This window comes from Strix aluco, chromosome 8, assembly GCF_031877795.1.
Source record: "Strix aluco isolate bStrAlu1 chromosome 8, bStrAlu1.hap1, whole genome shotgun sequence".
NCBI lineage: Eukaryota > Metazoa > Chordata > Aves > Strigiformes > Strigidae > Strix > Strix aluco.
This window is the reverse complement of record NC_133938.1, coordinates 19,208,336-19,234,673: the sequence shown is the minus strand read 5'-3', so window position 1 is coordinate 19,234,673 and position 26,338 is coordinate 19,208,336. Positions and strand designations below refer to the sequence as shown.

At 36.7% G+C, this 26,338-nt stretch overlaps 1 protein-coding gene across 11 annotated transcripts in view; it reads left to right on the top strand.

Moving 5' to 3' along the window:
* EVI5 (ecotropic viral integration site 5) overlaps window positions 1-26,338 on the top strand; it is an 84,787-nt gene that overhangs the window by 52,062 nt on the left and 6,387 nt on the right. For 10 of the 11 annotated variants that reach the window (XM_074832495.1, XM_074832493.1, XM_074832503.1 and 7 more), the window contains one exon: window positions 9,433-9,528. In XM_074832495.1, the coding sequence (XP_074688596.1) occupies window positions 9,433-9,528 (96 nt within the window). Of the gene's footprint in view, window positions 1-9,432; window positions 9,529-12,061; window positions 12,530-26,338 lie in introns of those variants that run through there. The other variant, XM_074832498.1, reaches the window with a different exon arrangement.

The window sequence follows — 26,338 nt, the reverse complement described above, 5'->3', positions numbered from 1 at the left end:
AGCTCTAGGGATTCAGTGCCAGGTCCACATGGTCCATAGCAATGCTTAACCTAAATTGTGCAGTTTTCTTTTAAATGTTCATGTAGGTGTAGGTGCAAGACACTGGTGTTAAATTTGTAACACAGAGTATCACTACTCCCACATAAGAACTGATCTGACGTTACACACACAAATGCTAGATTTAAATCACAGTTTCTGGGTCACTCTTAGTTTTGGTTAGTAATAATGACAGGGAGAAAGAGAACTCTCATTTAATAGTAGATGTAATTCTGCAGCAAGATGTCAGTTTATTATGATGTTAGGAAGTTATTTTTTATATATTCTGAATGTTATCTTACCTTGGTCAGGCATTCACAATTCCCGATGCTAAGCTTTTAAACTTCTGTGTAAGTGTATTGAAGTGCAAGGAATAGTCCACAACGTGATGGATATTCTTAAACAAATGTATCAGTCATTCCTTAGCAAAAATAACACAAAATTGAAGTGTAACTGAAGTTTAACTTATGCTGCATATACCTAAGCCCCAGAAGTGACAAAGAAAAACCCTGAAGTTATGTATAAACAAAGGTTTTGTCAGCCTTTGTTTTCTCCTCTGTTCTCTCCTTATTTTTCTCTCACTTGCCAGTTCAGCTTATAAAACCCTTGGGAAGCAAACATGACTTGGAAGTATTTGGCAGGCTTCTGGGCCTTGAGCAGGACATTTGAGCAAATTATTAACAAATGAAGGATGGATTTTTTGATGTCTGCTATTTTTTGTACCTCCACACTGGGGAGGAGCTGTTCTCTTTAATATATGTTCTACTTTGTCACAAAGGTTAGAGGTTCACATCCTATAACTAAATGACTTGTTTTGCCCAAGCTACATGGACTCTCTGATCCCTCCTGTCCCATCCTGTTGTAAGACGTAGAGAGCCAGGGCTAAGGAATGGATATTGTCTCCCTCTATGTCTATAGTCAATCAGCAAAACCTCAGGTTTGTTTCCTCAGGGAATTAGTCTTTCCTGTTTTCTACTGAGCTGGTCTGATAGCTTCAAACTGCAACAAGCAAATGCTTTTAATTTCTTAGTATCAGCCTCTAAAACCCTATTGCTTTTAGCTTGTGTGTGCTTTCCAAAAGCTGCCAAGAAAAGTCTACCGAGCTTTGCTACACTTCTGGCCTAATAACAAGCATTCCTTCTGTTCACGTACAAGCAGTCCTGTTGGTCCCTTGCTGCTGTTTTTTGGGGGTTTTTTTGTTTGTTTTTTTTTTTTTCCCCTGCAGTAGTTGAAGACAGTTGACAGACTAAGTGAGAGAAAAAGAGGCTTTAGAAAAATTCAGGCAAGGTTAAATCAGTTACAAGCTAGAGTCAATCAGCTGGCTAGGGTAAGGAACACTAGGCCAGTGAAAGTGTAAGCAGACTGAGCTCTGCAGCTTAATCTGTCTACCTCTATTTCTATTCAGACTGGTGACTTGTAGCATCGTCTTAAAATTATCCATGGCTGGTTTGGGTTGGGGAGGTACAGAGCACACTCATAATATAGAAAACTGGTTTTAGGTCTGAGTAATCTTAAAGCAAAAACTATCTATAAGAATTAATTCTTCTCTTTGTTAGGTTGATCTGGACAGGGAGTAACATCACTTCCTCCTGATGTATTTCCTGGCAGATTCACAGAATTTACCCTATCTCTAACCATGTCAAAGCTGCTTTGAGAACTGTAAAGGAAATCCATGATTGTGCTAGTTCTCTCCCCCACAGTTTAAACTTTTAGCACTATTTCCTTAGAATGAAGCCTTTCTATGACCTCTGTTTAATAACTTTTCCAAGTACTGACTGTTGAGTAAAGAAATTGTTTCCATCTTTTCAAATTACAGGAAACTTTTTTTACTCTTATCAATAGTGGTGATGTTAGTGATGTGTTTTTTGAAAGTCTAGAATGAGTCACTGTAAAGTCACTGAAAGGACAGTAGTTACCACATTTACCCTTCTGAATAAACTTCATTTACATTTTTAACGCAGTGTCTTTTGCCACAAAGTAAGAATTGAAAAGCCTCCCCTGAAAAGAGGCTGAGGCAGATTGTTGCCAGTAAATATTTCTAAGTCAGAAAAGATCAAACTAAAGGTGTTAGGTAAATGTCCTACCCTCTAGATGTTTTTAGTAAAGATGATACTCTGTTTTCTGAGGAATAGCAACCATCTGGTGTGCCTGGATTTTGGCTGCCTATAAAACACATTGGTTTTGGTTTTCCGTGTTTTTAAGTTCACAGTTATTAAAGTGACAACAACCATAGATGTTTTCTTATTATTTAAAATGTCTTATTTTCTTGTTGATGTGTATTTCTTTTTTCCTACTCTGATGTGATAATCAAGAGTGTTTTAGAAAACTTTGTGCTTGTGCTCTCTTGGGATGAAACACCTGCAACTGAAATGGGATTACACTGATCTTCTGCATCTTATACTTAGCCTTGATCAGGCAGCAAAAGCAGGTTTAAGACCTCCTGTGTGTTCCAGGTGGTTTCCAGTGATTGATTTATTTATTTCTTATTTAAACTTTGTTTTATCATGACGACTATACTTGATTTTGGGGGGTAGTATACAGTAATGGTTTCAAGTATGTAAGATCAGCATTCTTGGAAGCAGCCTGTCCCTAAACGCTTGTGTTGCTAGCTGTGCATCCGGGTCCTATGCTGATTGAGTTTGGAAGGTCTCCACATGCTCACTAGTTCTCAGTACACATCAGGTGTGTTCTTTGAAACTAGCTGCTACTTCTTTTGAAGGTACAGAAAAGCTGTTTTTCTCTTGGAAAGCCAGACAAAGGAGGATTTAAGTATGATACTACAACTGTGAATCTCAAGCAATATGTTTTGGTGGGCAGAATTTTTCCTCATTCTAAGATGCAGATTTTTTGGGGAACAAATTTTTCTTCTCAGGAGCTCTCAGTGTAACTCTTGGTATGCACACAAGTACAGTTACTCTAGTACTTCAGAGCAGGATGAGAGAGGTGAGAGCTTCCAAAACTAACGGGGCATGAGTTCTGTTATAGCAGCTGATTTTTTGATCTGTAGGGCTCACTTCCTGCTTCACTGCCCGTGCTACTCCCTCTCTATACACAAACTGAGTCAGGAGGTTGGATTGTGTCTTGGCTGCTTACAGTTACAAGTCCCTTGTCCTTGAGCAGAGGTGATACCTGGCCACTAGGGCGTCTGCTTCCCTGATACAGGGTTTTTTTAACCCTGTTGGTTAGTGTTGGTAGAGCTGGTCTGTTGGGAAAGACAGTCAGGGGAAGTTATTAATCTTCAAAAGCAGCGAAATTGAGATGATGGATCTTTCATTACAATGTAATACCAACTGGCATTACTTTTCTAAAACCCCCTCGGGAAGAGGAGGTAGGTACTGCAGTGGTGCCAATATGCAGAAGCAGTACCCCTTGGGAAATGGATGTAGAGATTCGTTCACATTTGACTGTGGGGTTTTTTTTTTAAAACAAAATTCCTAGATTCCAGAATTGGCTAGCTTTCATTATTTTGCTATTCTGATCATACTCACACTTTGCTTATTGATATGTTATCTGGCTTTTTCACTGTGTAATTTTAAACTTAAAATGCCTACTATTTGCCTCGAGACCAGCTATTCTTTGTGTTGTGACATCCCCAGAATACCACAGATTTTCTGTAATAGTGCTCCCCCTCAAAAAAAACAAGCCAACAACCCACATCCTATGTGTATAATCTTAGATTTTTAAAAAAACACATGAAGAGAGAGGTTACTAATTGCTTCTGCTATTTCCTTTTAAAAGGTATAATGTTCATACCTTCAAGACCGTACCTTAAATTGTAAGAGGAGTCTTAATATTCACTTTTGAACCAGTACAGTTGATGTGAGTGTTTTCTTCAGAAGTACAGAACTACTCAAGCACAGTAGTACAAAACTATTCAAGCAGAGTGTAAAACCAATGCAGAGTGAAATGCCAGGTTCCTCCTGAAGTAAATGCTACAATAACAAGCATTCAATTAAATTAACTCAAGCAACATGAAAGCAATTTATTTTTTCTTATATCAGTGGGCCTGTCTAGTAACTTACACTGTGGCCTCACCTTGAATACTGTGTGCAATCCTGGGCCCCACAATCTAAGAAGGATGTGAAGGTCCTTGAATGCATTCAGAGGAGGGCAACAAAGCTGGTGAAAGGGCTGGAAGGAATGTCCTGTAAGGAGCATCTAAGGACTCTGGGCTTGTCTAGTTTGGAGAAAAGGAGTCTGAGGGGTGACCTCACTGCTCTCTACAGCTTCCTGAGAAGGGGAAGAGGAGAGGGAGGTGCTCATCTCCCTGGGATCCAGTGACAGGATGCATGGGAATGGTTCAAAGCTACACCAGGAGAGGTTTAGACTGGACATTAGGAAGCATCTCTTTACCGAGAGGGTGGTCAAACAGGCTTCCTAGAGAGGTGGTCAGTGCTTCAGGCCTGTCAGTGCTTAAGACAATTTGGCCCTTAATAATATGCTTTAACTTGGTCAGCCCTGAATTGGTCAGGCAGTGAGACTTAGCTGAGCATTGTAGATCCCTTCCAACTGGAATAGTCTATTCTGTTCTGAGGAAGCTGGGCCAGTTTGCAGCCAGAGCATATGAAAATGTAATTTAATGGAAACAGAAACCCTTAGATTTTAGGTATTTTTAAAAAATTGAAAGTTAAAGCCAAATTCAAAATGTAGAAGGGCCTTGAGCAGGGCAGTGAGCTCCCTTTTTTCCTTGGTGGTTTTACAGAAGACGGGTTTTATGTCCTTTGCCCTTGAGCACCCTTACCCCTTAAGAGAGTTGAGATTAATTTGTTTTAGCTGTGAAAGGCTTGCCAAATCAATCCATCCTACCAGCATGTGTTTTCCAGCACATCTGCATGACTCAACACTTGAAGCAAGAAGCTAGCAATAATAATATTAGGATTGACAAGAAAGAGGGGTATCAAGAATGTCCTGAATATGGGTTCTGACCTCCCTGGCTGCTGGGGTTGAACCACAGAGAGTGCAGGCTTCTGTCCTTCTGGGCAAGTAGCCCTCTGTTCCCCAACTCAAGTTATCCTTTGATTTCAGTAGTTGAGCTTCCACCTGCCATAGCTGGTTCTTCGACTGAGGTGGCTGAGGCCACACAAGACTTAATCCATACAAAATGGACTTTTTCCTGCCTGAGCCTAGAAACCTTTTCAACATACACTGTTGGACCCTTAGAAGGTTATGATACCTGTAAGCAAAATGAAGGATGGCAGCAGTAGAACAGGAAGGATGGAAAACATGCAGTCTCCATAGAAGCAAATGAATGATAGAGGGCTAGTAGCTATTCCTGGAAGATTATTATCTTCAGTTGCCCTGCAGTACATCAACTAACGAAATTCAACAACCATATCCTGCAGACAGTGGGCTGAAGATGAAATCTGCAAGAATCCATCAGTGTTATTGTCTGAGGTTCTTACCTTTTGTTTCAGTTCCATTCAGTACCTATTGTATCTTCACTTTTCAGCGTCTGTCCCACTTTCATGTCACTCGCAACCTAGCTAATTCCATGTCCCTCTGTTTCTTGGCCAAGTTTAATTCAGATTCTGAACTAAGAACAAATGGTAACTCTGGTATTAATCTCAGTTGCTTCATGACTAGATCAGTCTCAAGAGTTAGAAATTACATCTATCTAATATGGTATTATATTTGAAACAAAAATCCAAGCTGAAGTTGCTCAAGGTTTCTTAGTTAAGCCTCTAAATGAAACATGAACATAAAATCCTTTGTGCAGTTTCCATGTGTGTTGATAAATATTTGGAGCATGGGTGTGCTTGCTGTCTCTGGGGCCTTGACCATCACAGTGGCATATAGCTGTACTTTGGCACTAACCAACCTAGTGTCATCTAGAATTACGATGTACAGCTGGGAATTTGACCTGCATGGGGGTGTGTTTTGCTGTGGTGGAGGTTTTCACTATCTCAAGATGCACACACACTGACAATACTCCTTAAAAGAGACTCTGGGATGATACTAAGATCACTTGATAAAAACAGTAAGAAATAGGCTTTTATGATCATCAGGAAGTAATAGATAACGTGTCATATAATCTAGAGAAGGTTGAGAAGCAAATCTAGAACTACAGAATTTTTGGGAGAAAGTATTCTGTCTTCATGACAGATACCAACAGATAGTAGGGAAAGCTGTTAATACTGCTTTCCGCCATGTTAAAAGGAACTGCCATGTTGATGTTTTCCTGCCAACATTTTTTTAGATTTCTGTCAAGCTGCCCTAATGAATCACTAGTGTTAAAGAATAATACTACCAAATTTGAGTTGCTCATGTTAAAATTTGCCTTTGATTAACAAATGCTTCTCAGAAGCTGGAATTTGCTAGAAAGTAATCTGAACTTAATGCAAATATGAAATGTGACTGGAAAGTGAAACAATTTTGCAATCATAGTAATATTTTGTACTTGTATGAATATATGTATTGATGAAAAACATCTCTTCTCAGTTTTAAAGAATGCTGGGTAACCTAAAGATCATATACAGATAAAACTACTTTTTATGAAATAAATGTTTTGGTTCATTTGAAATATGTAAACTTTCAGCTACTTACTATTTATTCTCTATATTAGATGATTTTTTAAGAATTAAAAAATATTTTAATGCGATAGTGTCTGACCCCTGCATGTTTTCCAGTGGTTTGTTACTGCACATGCAGGAGTGTCTTTTAAATAACTAAACTAATGCCATGATCAACTTAGCTTATTTTTTTAAAAGAAGTAGAATATGTCTTTGCACGGAGATGAACAGCAGCTGTGATGAAGGCTCTGATACCTTGTCCTAAAATGTCTCTTATGTCATCCTTCCAATTTACCCACTGTAGACAGACTTTGTAGTTTACAGAACACAGGCTTATTTAGTTAGGTAGAGATATCTGATTTCTGTTGCAGCCAGTTAAAAGGATCAGCTTCTGACCTCTAGTGTTTTGAATGTTGCAAGAGGAAGTTACAGCATGACTTTTCTTTGAAAAGTATGTTTATGTAGAAAATGACATTGCAGGGTTCCTTTTTTGTGCTAAATGCACTTTTGTGAATTGTCAGCTCTACAAAATCTGTAGTTCTGAAAGGAAAACTGAAACTTATTTGCCCTTCACTAATAAGGGTCTTGCAAGCCAGGCTTACGCCTTACATACAGCTCCAATTGACTGGAGCTAGAGTCAGTTCTTCCAAGACCAAATACACATCTCAAATTTTTCTGTGATATCTGCATTAACTTTACAGTGTTACTTATGGAATAAAAAGTAACAATAAAACCACTTAAATATAATAAAAAGTGTATAACTCTCTATGGTATAATTTATATGGTATACACTACCAGCTTTCAGCTATTTGTGCAATGCCAAACTTAAGCTAGTAAACGTTATTGCTTCTGCTGTTGGCTTATACTGACTTAACTTGGGAATGCCTGTTGTGTGTTCTTGTGCACCCAGTGTGAATGTAAGCTCAGCTACTTACTATGCTTTCATTTTAAAAGGGCTCTGGCACCTATTTTCTATTTATGGTAAAATGTTGCTTTACTCTTGCTTTTTGATACTATAGTGTATGGTTATATAGAAATTTGGAGTCCATAGAACAAAAAGCTTAAATGGAAGAGTCAGGGTTTCGAACAAAGGGAAAGGTCCTCGACAAACATTTGTCCTATGTATGCCTGCTACCACAAGAGATCAGGTCACTCTCGTTGTCTGGAATCTTAGTTTCTGACAGCAATGAAGCTTTTTCTATATACAGATTTAGACAGCATTATTTTCAGTCTGCAGGTTATGTTGCTTCTGTTTTGGTTTCTCCGGTATCAACAGTCATCCTTGTAAAGAGAGATGATGGGTTTGTGGGGGTTTTTTTAACCCATTTAGGACAGGAACAATTAGTAATGTTGTTAATATTAATCCTTTTTTTTGTGAATTTGAGACATAGATTGCCGTGGAAACTAGGTTCAATATAGAATTGTGCATTAAAGGATCTCCATGTTGCAGATTCTCTGAATCAGTAGTGAATATGAATCAGTTATTTTTTGAGTAATATTGTAATGCATACCTTGCTGCAAGAAAAACAAAGTCTGAAATTAGAGAAATTGCTTTGATATTGCCAACACTGACAGTGCTCAAGGTTGTTCTCTTCCTGCAGCAAAAGGGTTTGGAAGGTGGTATATTGTCCCTCCCCCTAATGTCCTGGTATGTGTTCTGTCCTGGTGTTGCTATTTCAGAGGGATGTTTTAAAAGAACCTCTCCATTAAAGCTTTTTGTCTTGTCTTTTGAGGAACAATTGACACCTTTCATTCTAAAAGGTATTTAAAGTTTGCAAATGACTTTGAACTTGCCTGTTGTTGGAATGAACTGTTTGCTTTCTTCAAGTATAATTAAAACTTCAGCAAAATGAGCTACAGGTAGACAAACGAGATATTCCCATTCTATTTGTATTTTTGTAATATATTGATTGTATGTGATTTACAGTCATGGTAAAGATTTATATAAAATCAAGGTGCTTCTGTCCTCTAAAGCTGGTGGCTGCTTCAGATATTATTCATCTGGGGGAAAAAAAAAAACCAACACTGCTGTTGACTTGTAGCAAACTGAAGACATGGGCTGCTTTCTCCATCGAGGGTGGTTATTTATCTCAGATCTGCTAAGTTTGGTTCAGTCACGTCAGGATTCCCTTTAGAGACAAGCTGAAAGTTAGTATTGCAGACATTCAAGTGCAGATGACTGTTTCTTGAGCATCCTGAAACTTAGGAGCTGCATTTGATTGACAAATGAGGGAAATCTCATGTTCCTCTTCATCTCTGGCTTTTTTTACTTGCTGATTTTTCTCTGTACCTCTCACAGCATTGGTGCTAGGTGACATACCTGTCTTCACTTATGCTCTCTGGAACTCCTATATGATAAATACCACTATTTTATATGTTACAGCTTTTTTTTTAGGGGAGAAAAAAAGCTTGTTATGTGTAGTGTTTCCCAGCACATGTCCTACAATGCAAAGAAGGAACATGTATTGTTTACTTGGAGATAAAGGGAAATTACTTGTTACTAAATGAAAACTTCACGTTAGTGAAAATAATGTACACCAAGATATGTTCCATATATTGATAGTATTCAGTAGGGATGCTTTACCAAATTCCATATGCAACCTCATGTACACTGGATGTGAATTCCACCTGTGAAGCTCTGTTAAGTCTTCATGCTCCTTCATAGAATCCTGCCTGTATTATGGGCAGCATTGAGAGGGTCAACTTGATCTGAACTACTGACACCCCTAGATACCTGCTGTAACTTCAACCAGATGAGAAGTTCTGGATGGTGTCTGTGAATAGCTTCTGTTCATGACAAAAATATGCAAAGAGTTATAATAAGATTTTTAATATAGTATTTTAGTGAATAATTTGAGTAAGATTCTTTTTTTTTTAACCAAAACAGAAAGAAGAAGGAAAAATTCAAGGGCAGCTTAATAAATCTGATTCTAACCAGTACATCAGAGAACTGAAAGATCAGATAGCTGAGCTGCATCATGAGGTAAGTGATAAAATGTTACTGTCTCTGATCACTTGCACCTTTTGTCCTATCTTTCATTTGTAGCACGTTTTGCTTATCTAATAGTTATTACAGCTTCAGTACCTGATTTTGCCAATGTACGTTATTTTAAATGAATGCAATAAAACTCTTATACATGGATCTTGCCCTTATCCTGGGATGTAAGAGAACAAAAAATTGCTTTGTTACATGATTTGACATTAAATGAGATCAGCATTTATGTTCCATCTTGGTTTTTTCCTTAATTTCATGAGTTGATGTATTTCACTGTGTTGCATTTACTGCATTTGGAGCTGTGTGCATGAAAATAAGCCCCTTTATGTCTTTATTTGTCTCAACTTTTAAGGCTAATGTAGTTAGAAACTAAACTGCATTTGTGCGAGTAGAAGAGTCCATGTGTAGATGTTTTGAGTTCTTGCTGTTGTGAGGATGAATTTTACGTGGTAGTATACTGAGATTGCTTAAAAAGGATGCTTGCTTAATATCAGTTAACAGATTTTTAAGTTTTAAACTGCCAAAACCTTCAACCTATGAAATTTCTGTCTTCAAACTTCCTTGCTTTCATAGTTGTAGTAACTTTCTGTTAGTCAAAAAGATCAGAAGGTCCTGAAACTGAAGTGGCTTATGTAACTACTGTGCTCACTGGGCTCATTTCACTTCATCCTGCATTGTGAAGAAATGTCTTTACCTAATACTTACACTGTGTGCAAAATGTCCAGTCATCTGTAGTCTGCTTCTGTTTCCATACATCTTCTAATACACAGCTCTGATAGTGTTGCTTAAAACCTCAGTATTATAGAGCAGTACAACCTAATTATTTGTTTGTTGCTTTTTTGCTTTTGTTAAATAAGCACATCCTTTCTTGATTTAAGTGTAGGTAGTGTTTTCATAACAATCTTAGTGGATTCAACCTTTTAGGTTCAATCCCTTGAGAGTTATAACATAGTGGAGGATCTTGGAATCCTGTCTGTGCTACAGATTGAGGATAGTCTCTAGGGCCATCAGTCCAGCACCTTTACCAATCATTAAGCTCACTTAAAAACAAATCTAAAAATCAATAATCTTTTTCCATTAAAGTACTATAACTAGTTTGCTTTGTTCCTTATGAGAAAATAAGTTGCTTGCAGAATTCCCAGAAAGCCAGATATTTGGCATATTTTGCATTATGAATAAATAAGGCACTGTACTGACTTTTTCCTCTGCTCAGTGTAGGTTTAAAAGGTAAGAAGCCACTGCTTTGGAGGAAAAGTAGAATTACTGTTGGAAAGCTGTTGCATAATTTTCTCTACACAAGCATTTGTCATATGCCTGGCTTAGCAACTCAATTGTCACGAAGGCATACAATTGTGTACGTGCTTAATGTGTATAAGATAACGTGAACAGGTTGGAATGAAGATGAGGTTCATTACCTCACAGAACAATGATAATTCTGAGTCATACCAGTGATTCCCAAACAGTTAAGTCTAGACAAATATTTATTAGCATTTCAATTTGATTGAAAGAACATAGCTAGGGAGAACATGAATTTCAACAGTAGCAGAGTTTGAGTAATTCCATGTAGAAGAGCACTCCTCTTCCAGATATGTGCTTTGTTGTGGCTTAATTTTTAATTTCCAAACTAGGTAACACTACAGGAACAAAGTTACCTCTTTCTAGGATAGGTAGAACCAGTACGAAGAAACTCTGTATGTAGACATGTTCTACCTTGGCAGCATTTCTGAATGCTTCCTTACACAGTTTCTTAAAGCCTGGAAGTCCTTGTTTACTAATGACTTCTTCATTTTTTTTCTTTTTTTTTTTCCCCCTTACATATCTATTTGTTTAGTTTTTAAATAAAATCTTTGGAGGGAAAGTAATACTTCATACATAATCCTTTATTTTGAGCGTAACCCTCTGGGCTGATTCTGTATGTAGTATTTATAGGTAAGTTGGTGTTAATAATATTTAAATCTTGGATTAACATAACTGCTAAGAACAGAACTTTGCTTGCAGTGTTTCCTGAAACAGCAAAATCTGAATAAAATGGCAAAGAAAGGGGAAAAAATGCTTGCCCTCAACTGCTAAAGGTTAGGATTAGTATAATTTAGTCAATACTAATTAAACCAACTTTTTCAGATCTGCACTGAAGTGTCTTCATGTGTAGATCCATTAATGACCATGTTCTCTGCTTTTTGGCTAGCTCCTTTTTTATTTTACTTCTGCAAAAGCTAAAAGAAACGTTACAAATTTGCAAATTCATCTTCCTGAAGATAGGGTGATGGTGTATGTGACTTGCTGACCACAACCTCCCAACTAGTTAACATGTAAAAGGCACTGGTAAAGCAACGAAGTTCTTGGTGACTGCATGGTTACCATCTAATATATTGTAACTGTGAAACTTTAAACTGGATATAAACTAATGTAAAAGTTATAGTTTAAGGTAGGGGTGGGATGAGTGGGTGTGGAACAAGACTAAATGTCTTGGCATGGCTGTCAGTGTTGATTCTGCTTATTGAACTTTTTTTTTTCTCTCTAGTACTGCATTTTTACAGAAATTTACATCAGAAGAATTGCAGGTTCTCCATCTGAAGGATGGAACAAAGTAACAAATAAACCCTATATTGAATATAAGTAACTGCAAACTAACTCCATATTCTGGCCTTCTGATAAACACTATTTCATGTCTTTGGCCAGCAATCTGAATGCATGTGTTCCTATATCAGTGGAACCCGGAGGAGCTACTTTATTCCTGTCCTATGATATGATCCATCAGATGGTGATGGTACCAAGATGTGGCAACAGCACGATCCATCTTAATCACGGAGTTCCAGTGAAGGGTCTACTCTTCCATCAGTGTTTGCAAGCCAGGCTAGTAGCCAAGGAGAGGGCAAACCTGGAACACCAATAAGGAACACCAGAGAACAGCAAAGGGAGGGTCACTATTGCTGCCCAGGGTTGAAAGCTGAATCCTCTCCACTAAAAGGGGGGGCTGTGGGGGTGTGGTGTGTGTGTGTTACTATGGCACAGGTACAACAGGCTGCTGCTGTGACACTTCTTGACTATGTAGTAGAGGAAAGTTTGACTCTCAAGATTTATTTTTTACCCATTCCAGTGTGGTAACCTAAATCAGCTACATACCATAACTCTTCATATAATTTCAGATTATTAATTTTATTTTACAAAAGTTTTGTTTATACTTTTAAAAACTTCCACCTGATTGCCCTTCGTTGTAATCTGAGTCCACTGATTAATTTTGATCTTCCTTTTCTGAGCTCAAAATTTTTAATGCATCTTAAATATGGTGCAGCTTGCAGCCCAGAGAACAAATTTCAGCTGCTTTTATTGCTCATCTAGGAATAGTAATGCTACAGTTAGTCTTTGAATCATATTATAAGAAGATTTATTTGTAGTAAATTCAAGTTGTATTCCCGTTACTGAGTAAAATTGCACATACTGGAAATTGGTAGTATTGCATCCAAAACTAAACCAATGAGGCACATGGCTATTAAATATACAAGGTAAATTAAATAGAAAAAGATGATGTCTTTTGTCTTACTTTTCAAATAAGGTAAAATAACTATAAATGGAATTACCATATTGGATTTTTTGGTTTGTTCTAACAAGATACCTAACCAGTGGATTTTTTAGCACAGTAAGCTGAACTGTATATTGACTTCTTCACAGTAGGTCTTAAACTTGTATTTGACGAACGCTTCTGGAGAGCAAACAGACAAAATCTGGAACTTTGAGAACATTATAACAAGACTTGTGTTGTAGACTTCTGCTCTATGCACACCATCTTAGATCTACTCACACGCAGCTCTTTCTTTGCACTAACTTGAGTAACCAAATATGTTAGAATCAAAATATTGAACATAATTTATATTACTATGTAAAATGCTGAATTCATACTTAAATTCCTCAGCGCAGCCATAACTTCACTCAGAGTTCACATACATGTAGATCAATTACTATTAACTTGCGATTTTTAGCTTTAGTAAGTATGTCAGTCATTTTTACGTTCATTCCCTAGAAAGATACTGACGGCTATCCTTTAATCTTTTACATAACCTATCAACATTCGAAGAATATCTGTTGCATAATGAAAGGACACTCAGAGACTGCAATACTTCTAGTTAGCCAATAGCTAATCCTGTGAAAAGTTGTGTATATTTAGCATCAGGTTAGTGCTGCGCTTCCTTTCCTCCTTATTGGCTGAGTTGCTTTATTGGGCACAAAGCTGTTAGATGCTTATGCCTTATGGCTTTATTGTTGAAGGCTGAAACTAGTGTGAAAACCTGAAATTTTGAGGATTGTCACAAACAGGATGTCATGACGTAAACTTCTTTCAGAGCTTTTAATATGCACTAGACTAAGACACTTGGCTCGCCTTTTCAGAAATTCATGTCCTGCTGCCATCTGTTCTTTTCATTAATTGAAATCTTTCCACCTAGCATTTTCTTTCTTCCTCCATTTTCCTTCCATTCTTAAAGCTGTCTCTACAGCATTCTTGACTTCTAGCTTAGTAGGATTTTAACCTAGAATTTTCCATTGTGCAGCCCTGACAGGCTGCAGCTTCTGTGAAGCAACTTTGTTACTCCTGTCCGTAAGTACACAAGCTTAGTTGCCCTGGTTTTGGCACAAGAGAAAAAAGGTCTGGTGAGCACTATACTCTTACTCGACCTTAGAGTTAATGTGCTTTAACTGATGTAACATAAATGGCATAACTATACAGGCACTGCAAGATTTGTACCGTGGGTTACACTCTCTGAGGCTGCACAAGGAGTGCTAGTACTTCATAGAAGTTGCCTTTGATTAAACATGAAATGTTAAGTGAAAGCAACTTTTGTGAAATATTTTTACTATTCAAGAGAATATCGCACTTCAATAGGTAGTGCTGAAGTAAAGCAGTTACTGGATGTGGAAAAAAATCTGTAGAAAGTTTGGACTGTTACGAGTTTCCATTTAACTAAAATTGAAGGTTTAGGAAAAACTGGCTAAGATAAATCTTGAACTAGTTGTTACTCATTTCAACATAAATCACATACTGTGGAAAAAAGGAGGAGGTTCTTTGTAGTTTGCCACTTCTTACTTTTAATTCAAACTGAATGGAATTAAATGATTTATAAACTGCCGAAGTTCTGCATTTCATGCACTACCCCTCTGTACATGCAGTCACTTTATATACATTACACAGCAGCTGTCTCTGCTTCCTGTTGGATGTTGCAAGGCTTGTATGTGTTACCTAGATTACAGGAGTGGTACAAAAGATTAGAATTGACGTGCTTACCCACAAACTACACTGGCAGACCACAAGACACCTTTGGAGACAAAAGCAAGTGGTTTCCAGTCTTACAGACTTTGTGATTTAGGACTGAAGTGCTTAAGTTTAAATTGTATTTCAAGTGAAACTTTGCAAAGTTTGTCTTTTTCTTACTGCTAGTTGATTTTTTTTGTGTCTCTTGGAATGCTTTAGTGAGTTTGTTTTGCTGTTAAATTTCAGTTTCTTAATTATATTACTACCCTATCTCAAATGTAGGTTTGTTTTAATCTCATGACAGTTTTCATATTAAAAACTAAATTATGCGTAATATATATTCAAAAGTAAGTAGCCTGTACAATTTGGGATTGCGGAGCATTACTCCATAAGGCTATGATTCCACTGTGTATTGGCCATCTGCATTAGGGGACAGGTTTATGAAGGGGAGCAGCAACATACAGAAACCTGGTGCTTTCTTCACTTAGCATGCATTTTTTTCTTAGAAAGCAGAAATACAGATGTTGAAGATAGTTCTTTAAAATCCATTTTTAACAACATTTTCCTAAACTTGAGGGATCCAGTAGTTGTTTTTAGCTTGGAAACAGCTGAAGAATACTCAAGAGTTTAGTGACGCTTTTTTTTTTTTTTTCTTTTTGACAAATTATTTGGCATTTTTGACATACAAAATATTCTTTATAATCCTGGCACTTTTTGCTCTTAATCAATATTACAGAATCACAGAATCATCTAGGTTGGAAAAGACCTTGAAGATCATCTAGTCCAACCATTAACCTAGCACTGACAGATCCCAACTACACATATCCCCAAGCGCTAATATTTTACCTAGTATTCTTAGGTAAAAAAAAAGGTTTCAGACCTATATAGAGTCAAGGAGACTTGTGGAGGAGAGAAGGTAATTTCTGGGAATTTTTGTCTTAGATTTGAGTAGAGCTTTCAAAAGATACTGGAATGTTTCTTTCCTATATCTCTTGCCATTTCCAGGGGATACAAAAAACTGATGGAATTAGGGCTTGACTGAACTGATGCTGTAAAAGCATAATAAACACAAAGTTACCAAGGAAGATAACTGAACCAAAATAGCAAGTTATAAAATAAACTGACTTGTTTCTTTGTGCCCTTTCTTTTGCTTCTCATATTCTCCTAACTGTTGTCAGCCAGCGCAACTTGTGACCCTAAGGAGGAGGATCAGCTAATTCCTACCCACCTACTTCCGGTGTCTGCATAACATTAGTAAATTGAAATGGTTGGGGTTTTTTTTCAACCAAGGAATTTTGAACGGGGAGGGGGGGGAGGGGGGTGGTAAGTGGGATGAAGAAGGTGGATAAGGGAGCATGTGTTCACTTCTCTTCCAGCGCAAGAATTAGGATCTTCAAATGAAACTGGAGGTGTGTTGAAAAAACACTATTAGAGGGTATGATTTTTGGAATTTAGAAGATTTAATTCCTTTTGATCCAAAATTGTTCAGTATACTAAAACTCATGTTAATACAAATTGGAAAAAAATAACTGCCTAAATTCATGGGGTGGGGGGGAAAGATCCCATGAGATGCACAGATGTCACATGTATAATTGAAAAATGGGCTACTTGCTGGAGTTGGGGAGAACATTCTGGGAAAGTACCACTACATATTTTCCTATTGTTACATTCTTTCCCAGGCATCTGTTGACCAATGGCAGACACAGAATACAGAGCTAGCTGTTCCTCTGTAATGAGATACACTCCTTTTAACGAATAATTACTTGAAATATTTTGAGAGGAAGCAAGGATGAGACTGTTTTCTCATGTGCAAATCTTATGCATGTGGTTTTGGTATCTGAATGAAAAACAAAATCCTGATGTTAGTGTGGCACACTTGCAAGAAGTAGAAAACCCTTTGCAACCTGCCCATGTTAACAGTATTTCAACATGGCTGATGGAAAAGAACAAGATGACAGATGACTGAAGCATTATTATTCCACTGAAAATTTTTTTGAGGCTTTTAAAAGGCTTTATAATAGTAACTTTAAGCGAAATTCTGGTGATTGAATTCTTGCATATTGACAATGCAGAAAAGGGGGGATTTTTTTAAAAAAGTATTTCTTATTTTCATTATCTGAACACTTGATGGCTGTTCAAAGAAGTAGTGACCACTAGTCTACTACTCTTCCATTACCACATACATATAGTTTATCTAGGAATGGATCTGATATTATGTTTTAAGAACCTAATGCAGTCAGTAAGATTCTGATATAAGTGTTATCTCATGGTCTGATCTTGCTCCTGGTGAGCTAACATTTTAAGATTGGCTTAATGAAAAGAGATACAAAAGTTTGAGATTAAATACTATGCTTTTAAAAGATTTTGCTTGTGTAAATAAAATTCAAGACACTTTAAGTAATTACTTTGAAGATAAATAATGCATAAGTTATGACCAAAGGAGTAATTAGTAATATGGCTGGAATAAGGACACATTTTGCAACTTGGGTTAGCTTTCTAGGCTTTCACTGCTGAAACTAAAATGGAGAAGGGAAAGTAAACTGTAGCCATCAGTGTGAATGATTAAAAAAAAATCTATATAGGCCACATAATATAACACCTGAATAAAATTCAATGTGCTATAGTACACAGGAGGAAAGCTTAAACCACATTAACAGCTCCTTTAGTCTTAAATACCATAAACTTTTATGGTAGGTAAGCTGTGTTTGAAAGCTGCCAAATTATTTCCTCCTGTTTTTTTTTTCTTATTAGCTAATAATCTTAAATGCATATGGTACAGTGAGTGGTTCTGGTCCCCAGCACAGTTTAGTCCAGGTTGTCCCCTGAGGAGATGAAGGAATATCTTTACAAGCAGTGACTCTTTAAATGGTGACTCCTGCATGAGCCATAGGTGAGCACAAAATTATGATGCTGTTTGTGGCCCACTGGAGTAGCACAACATGGGTTGGCCGCTTCTAGCAGAGTTCCTAGCTCCTGTGTTTCTCTCAGTAATAGCATCTGGGCTAGATGATGGGATACCAGCAGGAAACATTATTCCTCTCTTCTGTTAATTTTGTTACTAGGCTTCCTCTGAGTCAAATTCAGTGCTTACCAAATCCAATGTTCTTTTATCTGAAGCATGACTAGATTACATTCAGAAGCAGGGTAAGTAGCTCTGAGCTTCACCCTGCTGTACTTGGACTGCTGGTGTCCAGCTTTAGATGTGCCTATGCTGTGTTGCAGTCATGACTGCAGCATGGGCACATCTTTCAGGAACTTTTAAAGCTATGAATGAGTTGTACATAGCTTTACGTGATGGAGATAGGAGGATTAACTGGGGAAAGTGAATTCTAGTTAAAAGTTCAACCTACTAGAATTTTTTTAAAGTTCTCCTCTGAAGACATATTTATAGGGCGCTGGCTAGCCGTGGATCAGATCGTGTAGGCAAATGGGAATGAGAGAAGATTAGAATTATCAGCATTTAGGTATCTTGGAAACAGAAATTGGTAACATTTCTTTCATCAGAACCAAGGAGAGAACAGCAAGTCCAAAAAGGCCTACTACTCTTCCTGTAAAATTTGTAATTACATGTAATGCTTTTCCGCTCAGTCTCTTGCCAATTTATTTCACACCCCCCTTTCTTCTGGAAGGAGCATACTATTTGCTTTCCATATAGTATAGGCAGCTATATATTTGTCTCTTGGTAATTATCATTTTACTTGCTTTCATAAAACCAGATAATCTGTGGGATTAATTACAGTCAATTTTTACATTGTTCTCACTTCATAGTTCTCACTAAAACTGTAATGTTTGTTAAAAGTACTCTATTAACTCTTGCAAAGCACTTGTTTCTCAGTACTGTCTCGAATCACATTAACACCTTCCAATAGTTCGTTTTACTAGACAAATGCTTTCAAAATATGTGGCTCTCTATAAACGTTTTTTTACTTGATAAGAAATGTTGTCCCTGAAAGGAAATATGTTAGCCCTCAGATTTACGAAGTAAGCATTTCAACTTGTGGTGGAAGTTTATAGCACAATAAATCATGTGTTTTTCTTTTACCATATCTTGCAAGCACAGTTGGACAAGAGACCATCAGATTTTTCCCTCCCCACAAGTAAAGTTCTTTCAAGGCTGCTGGACAGTTAAATATGTAAAATTGCTTTACTAGTACGTGTCAAAGTTACAGAGCCTCCGTGCTGGCAGAGTCTGATTTAAGTGGTTGTGGTCAGTCTGAGGAACCTGTGATGTGATAAGATAGCGTTTGTGAGGTCATGTGGTTTGCAAACACCCAATCTAATGTAGCAGCTTTGTCTACACAGGATAGTTAAATATACACTGTGCACTTTAGAAAAGTGAATTGCTTTATTCCTTTACTTCAGCTTGTCTTTGAGATTCAGATGTTATACTGGCTTGATAATACCAAGATTGTTACAGAAGTGTGAGACTGAACAGATTGGGAGTCTTAATTCTCTAATAACTTTCTCCAATTTATTTACCCTGCCCTTAATAAAACAAGTAGCTTTAGAAACTGTCTGGCTTAACTAAGCAATCAACAGGCAGAAGCATTATTGCACAGTGGAATCCCTGTATATTTTATGAACATTAATTAATTCAACTAATTTTTGAATGGGTGTTCATAGTGTAATTAACACAGGTGTGTTATGCTTGTCCAAAAAGGTAGGATTGATTCCATAATGATAGTACTACGTTCCACAAATCTTTGGCCACAAACTCCATCTTCATCTTTGCATCAGGTAAGGTTGATTCCCCTCCCTTCCCCCCAGTAACAACACCATCAACAAAATATCTTCCATCTCTCATGAGAGTGAAGGAAACTTCTAGATGTGAACAGTGTTACCAGGACAGTGATGTAGCCTGTCCTCAAACAGAATAGGTATGACTTTGTTGTCCTCATCAAAGCCAACAGTTTTAGGTATGAATCTTAACTGGTTCACTGCCACTACTGACAGATTAGATTCAGTGGTAAAATAAATGGAAGATTGGTGACTGTTCTCTTTAGAAACATTTCCCCCCTTCACAAACATTTTTCTTACTGTATCCTACTGTGTCAAAGCTCCAGATCTGTCTTGCTGAGCAATATTCTTGATTGTAGCATTAGGGATGAATCTAGCTAGCTATACTTAACTCTAAACAGGGACTTAGTATAGTTATCTGGATTGCCAAAGCAAGTAAACTGATTATAGATAGTTATTTCATTATCATGGCAATAATGCTTTTTTCTTGAGTGTTGAAGCTGCGTGACCTGTCTGCTGTACTAATTAGAGCTATGTCAGGGTCTGTCCTGTGTTACTGCCTATAAATCAAGTTTTGACGATTCAGAAGTGGAGGGATTGAGGTTCCACTGGTTTGAATTTACTGAGTAGTTATTCCTTGCAAAAAAAATTGTGTTAGCAACCATACACAGGTGCCACCTCTGAGAAACAATCTCAGGAGAGGAATGCTATGCATTAGCTTGTAATGTGTCTCTGTAAATTTATCTGAATATAAGTGGGGCAAACAGTAGAAATACCTCCTAAAATTCCTTTATCACTTGCAGAATGCCAGCCAGCACAGATGGAAGTAATTTCTGTAATCAGAGGCAAAAATAAATGTCACTTAGTCCATTTAAAAATGCTGAGTTTAACTCCTGCTTTAAAAGGACAGAGTAAAAGTGTGAAATGATCATTTCCTGTAACTGTTGCCCATAATGGGTACATTTTCAGTCTCTGTATCAGCCAGTACATTCTAGTTAATGTTTGAGGTTTCAGTAACTTTTGTATTTATAGCTGCATGCTCTAGGGAGAAGGAGTATTGAGATTTAGGTAGTTCTTTGGATATAGTAATTGCAGTACATTCAGTGTGACCATGCTGCTGTTTTAAAATATTTTTGTTGCCGCGTCCTCACTCCAAATAAACACTTTCATTAGAACTTCTTGTAGGAAGAGTTTCTGGGAACTTTCCTTCCACCTACCAACTAGCTATTTATAGAAACTTCCCAGGGCTAAGTCAGCTTAGAACTTTTTTTGGAATTACATACAATCTCACTACGACAAACTTGTCAGATCTTAGAAAAATTCCTTCAATAGATAAAATCTTATAGCTCTCAAAGACTGATTTATTTTGAAAATAGTTTAAAAGTTGGGTACTTCCTTAGCACTGTTGCTATTTCAGTTGCACATTTGATACAGAACTTCAAAGTTTAATTTGATTACACGGCACTAGATCAAAACCAGATTCTTTAACCATATAGTGCAGTGATCAAAAAGTCATGACCTCCCATTGATCGCTTTATTGGTTTCCTGTTCTGATTCACTGGAAACCTTCTGGTCTGAACACTTGTTGCTAGTTTTAATCTTTGTCACGTTTACAATACAGCAGACTCCTCTATGGTAAAACTGATATACAACATATATTTAACATCGTATTTCCTTTTGGCTCAAGTGCTCTTTAACTGATAATGTTGAAAAAACACTTTATAAAAAACTTAAGTCAGGAAATGTAAGAGTACATTCAGAGCAATATGAAATAGCAGGACAACTGGAGATGAGCTTTCTTTAAGGCATTAGAACTATTTCATAGTTTTTATTTAAACTTCCTGACATCTATATGGATTTTGTAAAGCATTTGTATCACTGTGAGACTGAATATGATTTACAGAAGCTGAAAATTTAAAACAGAGGCCAAATATTTAAGTGCTATTAAAAAACCCAGAAGCCTGAAATGACTCAGTCTTGGAAATTTCTTGCTGCTCTTTTGCTTTTCACTTATGACAGACTGCAGTGGTTTGAACTCTGTCTAGTGATATGGTCAGCAAAGTTCATTTGAGATAAATATTTCAGGTTGTATACCAGTGTGTTACTCTGGGTCATCCTTTTAAAAGTATGAGTTTCAAAAACAAAGGTAATTCTTATTAGATTGAATTCAAATTATGAACTCCAGAAACAGTTGTACTGTTTTGAGATATGTGCCTGAACTTCTTGATCTGCACTGTGAGACCCTGGAGACAACTAGGTATGGACAGATGCAGTCTTCCTACCACTAAATTATGGTGCAAATCAGCCTTCTTTGAACTCTTCTGCCATACTGAAAGTAATACAAAATGAATTTTCTCTATCTGCTTCTTTCTGCTTGTCCTAAAAAACCTAACAAATCAAATGAACTTTTCTCTAAGATTCATTTTATGACACTTCAAAATAAGGAGCCAAATATTCCAAATCCTCTAAGAATTTTTGTCAACTGATTTTTATCTTGGTATGAGCATTATAAAATTGTTTGGGGAGCAGATGAGGCAATGCTAGCAAGAAGCTCTGAACTCATCCATACAAAGCAGAGTTAATTTTCTTTATAGTTTATATTCTTTAGAAATACTATTTTATAGAAACCACTAAACTTGCACTATTCTAGAATAATTAACTCTTATCAGGGTTTGTTGTTGATTGTGCAAGTTTCCCGCTTTAGTCATGCTAAACTCAGTCCCAAATAAATGGCCAAATGTGCTAAGGTGGATCCCAGACAGTCTTGAGTATGCTAGAGTGCAGCTTGGCTCTTCCTACAGGGATCCTACAGGAACTGCCTAACAACTTCATTTCAGAGGTCATTGCTAGACTCCCTAAACAATGGCATTTTCTTTATCTGATTAAAACTTCTGCTGGGTGAAAATTTTTAGATGAGGAAATTAATTTCAACATTTAAAGGATATCAAAGACAAAACTATGTCTTAAATAAATAAGCCTCTAGGATAAATGAAATGTTACATAGTGATGTATTAACTGCTAAGCAAAGGAAGCAATTTTGCAAACAAACTTTGAAATGCTTTCACTGCATGTTATTTGTAAGCATGATCAAGATATTTCCTGCTTTCTTAAGTCATGGTACTTAATACACTGGATTGTTTTTAAACAGCAATCTCAGTTTGCTTGACTTTGCTTAACTAGTCTAGAATCTTGAGTACTGCCTTAAACATCACTTTTGGGGGTGGAGGGAAGCAAAAGCCAAGACAAATCATAATGCTGTGTAATGGTGAATCAAATCTGCTAAACCCTAAATTTGTGTCAGACCCCCACCCTGAACACTTCAGACTAATTTTAATATTTGTAGTTTAGGTGAACTACAAGGGGAAAAAGTATTTCTGTCCATGTTAGTGTTGTCGTAAAACTTCTTTGAAATAGTTTTCCAGATTTTTTAAATGCATTTTTAAATGTTTTCACTCTCCTTCTTACGTCTGTGACTCTTCAACAACCCACTAGAATGTGCTGAACAACTTGATTTCAACAAAATGTAGCTAATTTGCTGGGATCTTTTGAATTTTGACACAAAATTCAATCTCAGGGAAAGGAGCAATAAAGAGGACGGCATAGTAACACTTTGTATTTGAGAATATAATTGTCTAATGTATCCATTTCAAAATTAGTTAGATCTTAAGCGGAAGCAGAGCATCTTTAGGAAATCCGAGAAGACTCAGGAAGAGTTTTAATCTTAATATTTTAAAATAATAATAATAAAAAAAGACAGCTGTGTGAAAGCAATAAATGATGATTACTTCCTAAATTTCTCTACTAAGGATATCTCTGATTGTTGCAGATCTCTTCCATGCCTGCCTCACAGTGAAAGGAAAAGATGGTTCATTGTGATTTTTCTTTTCTTTCTTCCCCTTTTTTTTTAAACATATTCCTTGCATATCTTTTGAGGTCTACAGAATGTATTCTAATTCAGTTTTTAAATCTCTAGAGGTAGATATGGCATTGGAGAATCCAAAATGGCTTCGGTAAGAGATGTGGGGGTGGCCATCTCTGAAGCTTTTCATATGGATTTCGGGGAAGAGAAGCCCATAGAGTCCTTCCCAGCTGTTATCTTTCAAACAGTGAGTCCATGATATTAGGGCCTCTTCCTCAGGAGGGACAACAGTGATCGGGTAACGGGAGCAAGCAGAGTACATGGGAGTTCCTGGATTCAGCATCTGTTTGGTCTGGTTGCTTTGGGATTCTTGAATCATCAGTAATTTCCAAGAATGACCATTGTCTAGCATTGCTCATTGCTGTTATTTACAAGTTAATAATCCTAATTATGGCTGTATTTATATCTATGGCTTTAGAAAAAAACCTTCAATGTTAACTGAAGTGAAACAGGAAATTCACTGACACTGAAATAAAAGCCACAACTCTGAGCTTTGTCCTAATACAGTTACAACAATAACACATTTCTAATGTAACATATCTTTTTCAAATTTATATTTAAATTTGTTAGAGAATGTGTCACTGTTTCTAAACAAAGAAGGTTGTCATATTAATGCAATATGTGTTGTTGACTTATTTTACACATAATCTTATTTTACTTGTAATCTTGAGAGTTACACAAGTTGTCAGGAAGCTCACAAAAGACTATCCTCTGTCTTTTGCATATGATCCACATGTTTTGGTAAAAATTGTCTCATGCTTGAGGAAAATGAAGAATATCTTTAAAGTTGGTTTGGTTTTGCATTAAACTTTTTCTTTATTGCAGGATATATTAAACCATACTTAAGTGCTTTTTAAGTCTCAGAGTTTTCAAAGATCAATAAGCAATGGCTTTCATTAAAATGCTCTGGTACAGTTCTGTCCCAATGCGTGCCTAGCAGTCCCTTTCATATAAGGAAGCTGATTCTGTTGGGGAGCTTTAGAAACGCCATTTGCATTGTAGCTGTACAGCCATTAAACTTGCTAAGAATTGTTTTAGATGATGGATTGCTAATATTAGTTTCTGCAACTATTCATTTAGCTCATGATGTCTCCATTTGTGCAGTGTTCATGTTGTGACGGTTTCAGTATGAATGTGGCTCACTGTGGAAGTACAATCGTATATTTAAAAATGGGCTTCAGAGAGCTTAAGATATCTAAGGAGTTGCTTGTGTTCGTGGAAGCAAAAAAGTAGCATGAAAAGACCTGCAACCTTAACCCTGTTCATTCTCTTTGTGTGCATGTGCAGAAATGCTTCGGCATTGTAGGTACCCACTGGAAATAGTATTTGTCTGGACTGATACTTGTCTCCCAAATGACAATGTATTTTCCATTAATTCTGTCTGAGATACTGCAACTACTTCATTTTCTGAGATAATAATTTTTCCAAAGGAAGTTACTAGGAGCTTTTTTAAACAAGTAATAGTGTACTAGTGTATGCCTTACACTGGAGTGATCTTGTCACAATGGGAGAGGGTCAGCAGTAAATAGCACTCAGCTGTTAAGTATGATAAGGGATCCCGTTAGATGCTGTGGACCATTAGTCTCAGGAATTTTTAAGAACTCCAATTAAATTGCTTTTATTCATGTCAAATGTGATTATAATTTAATAGATCATAACATTTTTCATTGGCCTGTCATTCGATTTTTATTTCTAAACCTCTCTTTTCATGTTGCCAAGTTGACAATGTTTTTTTCTGAAGTACAGGACAGGTATTTGAAAATGCTTATGGCTTGTCTCTCTTCAGATAAACATGGTTAGATCATAATTTCAGCAGTATTCTAGTTTTCTTTAGAATCATGTTTGATTTTTAAGCAGGAAGTCTTGCTAAGACTTCCTACTGTTACTGAGGTGGAGACAAATAAAGAGGGAACTCTGATTTTTAGATTCCTCTTGCTCTAAGTAAAAGCACTGAAAATTTAGTATCTTTATTCTTTAAATAAAAAATTAACATACCGCCTTCTGCCCAAATCAATTTCATTCACCCAAGGCAGTCGTCATATTTTTATCATATTTTGATCTCATTTGTGTATTGCTTACTTATCCTACTGTGAGTAGATTGACTATTTATTGGCAAGCTTTGCTAAAACTTTTCTTTGCTACTTCAGAATTGAGTAAATTCCAAGAATTAGTTACTGAAGCCTTTTAAAGGGAGCAGAAAGTAACATTTTAGTTTGACTTCTTTCCACCACTGAATTCCTAGCTTTAAAAAAACCTCACAGGTTACAACATAAAAATGTCTCCCAAAGCTTAAGTAGAACTCTTTCACGAAGTCCCACTTCAAAATTTGATGTATGTTCTCTGTTTAAAAAATAAAGGGGCTTAGAAATATAACTTGTTGGCAACTGACTAGCACCCTTCAAACTATTCTATGATTTAACATGGAAGAACTTTTGAATTGTACTAAAACTTCTAAATTTCTCTTTACTGTCTCTCCTTCATGCCTGGCTTGATGAGGCAGTCAGCATCAGGTAAGAAAGTTTATTCTGAGGTTTATGGATCTGATTGTTAGCCGTTTTTCAGCTCTTCTTTCCTTGTGAAAGTACACTGTTACCCGTTCAGAGTATGTACAATTAAAGTCTTTTCAGATGTTGACCAGTAGGACATACAGTTTGTCTTTAAAATGCTGAATTCTTTAGGCACAAGAAGGTATATAAATGCAAAAATTATTATTAAGATTCTGTTCTTGATACAGCTGGCTTTTGAAGGGGTAACAATGACATAGATTTGGTCACATAATGTTAGTAACGCTTTGAAATGTCCTAAAGACCCCATGGATGTGCTTGTAGTGAAAACTGGGCTAAAGCTACAGTCATCTAGACAATACAAACTAGATTTGAGAATTAAAAGAAAAACATCTG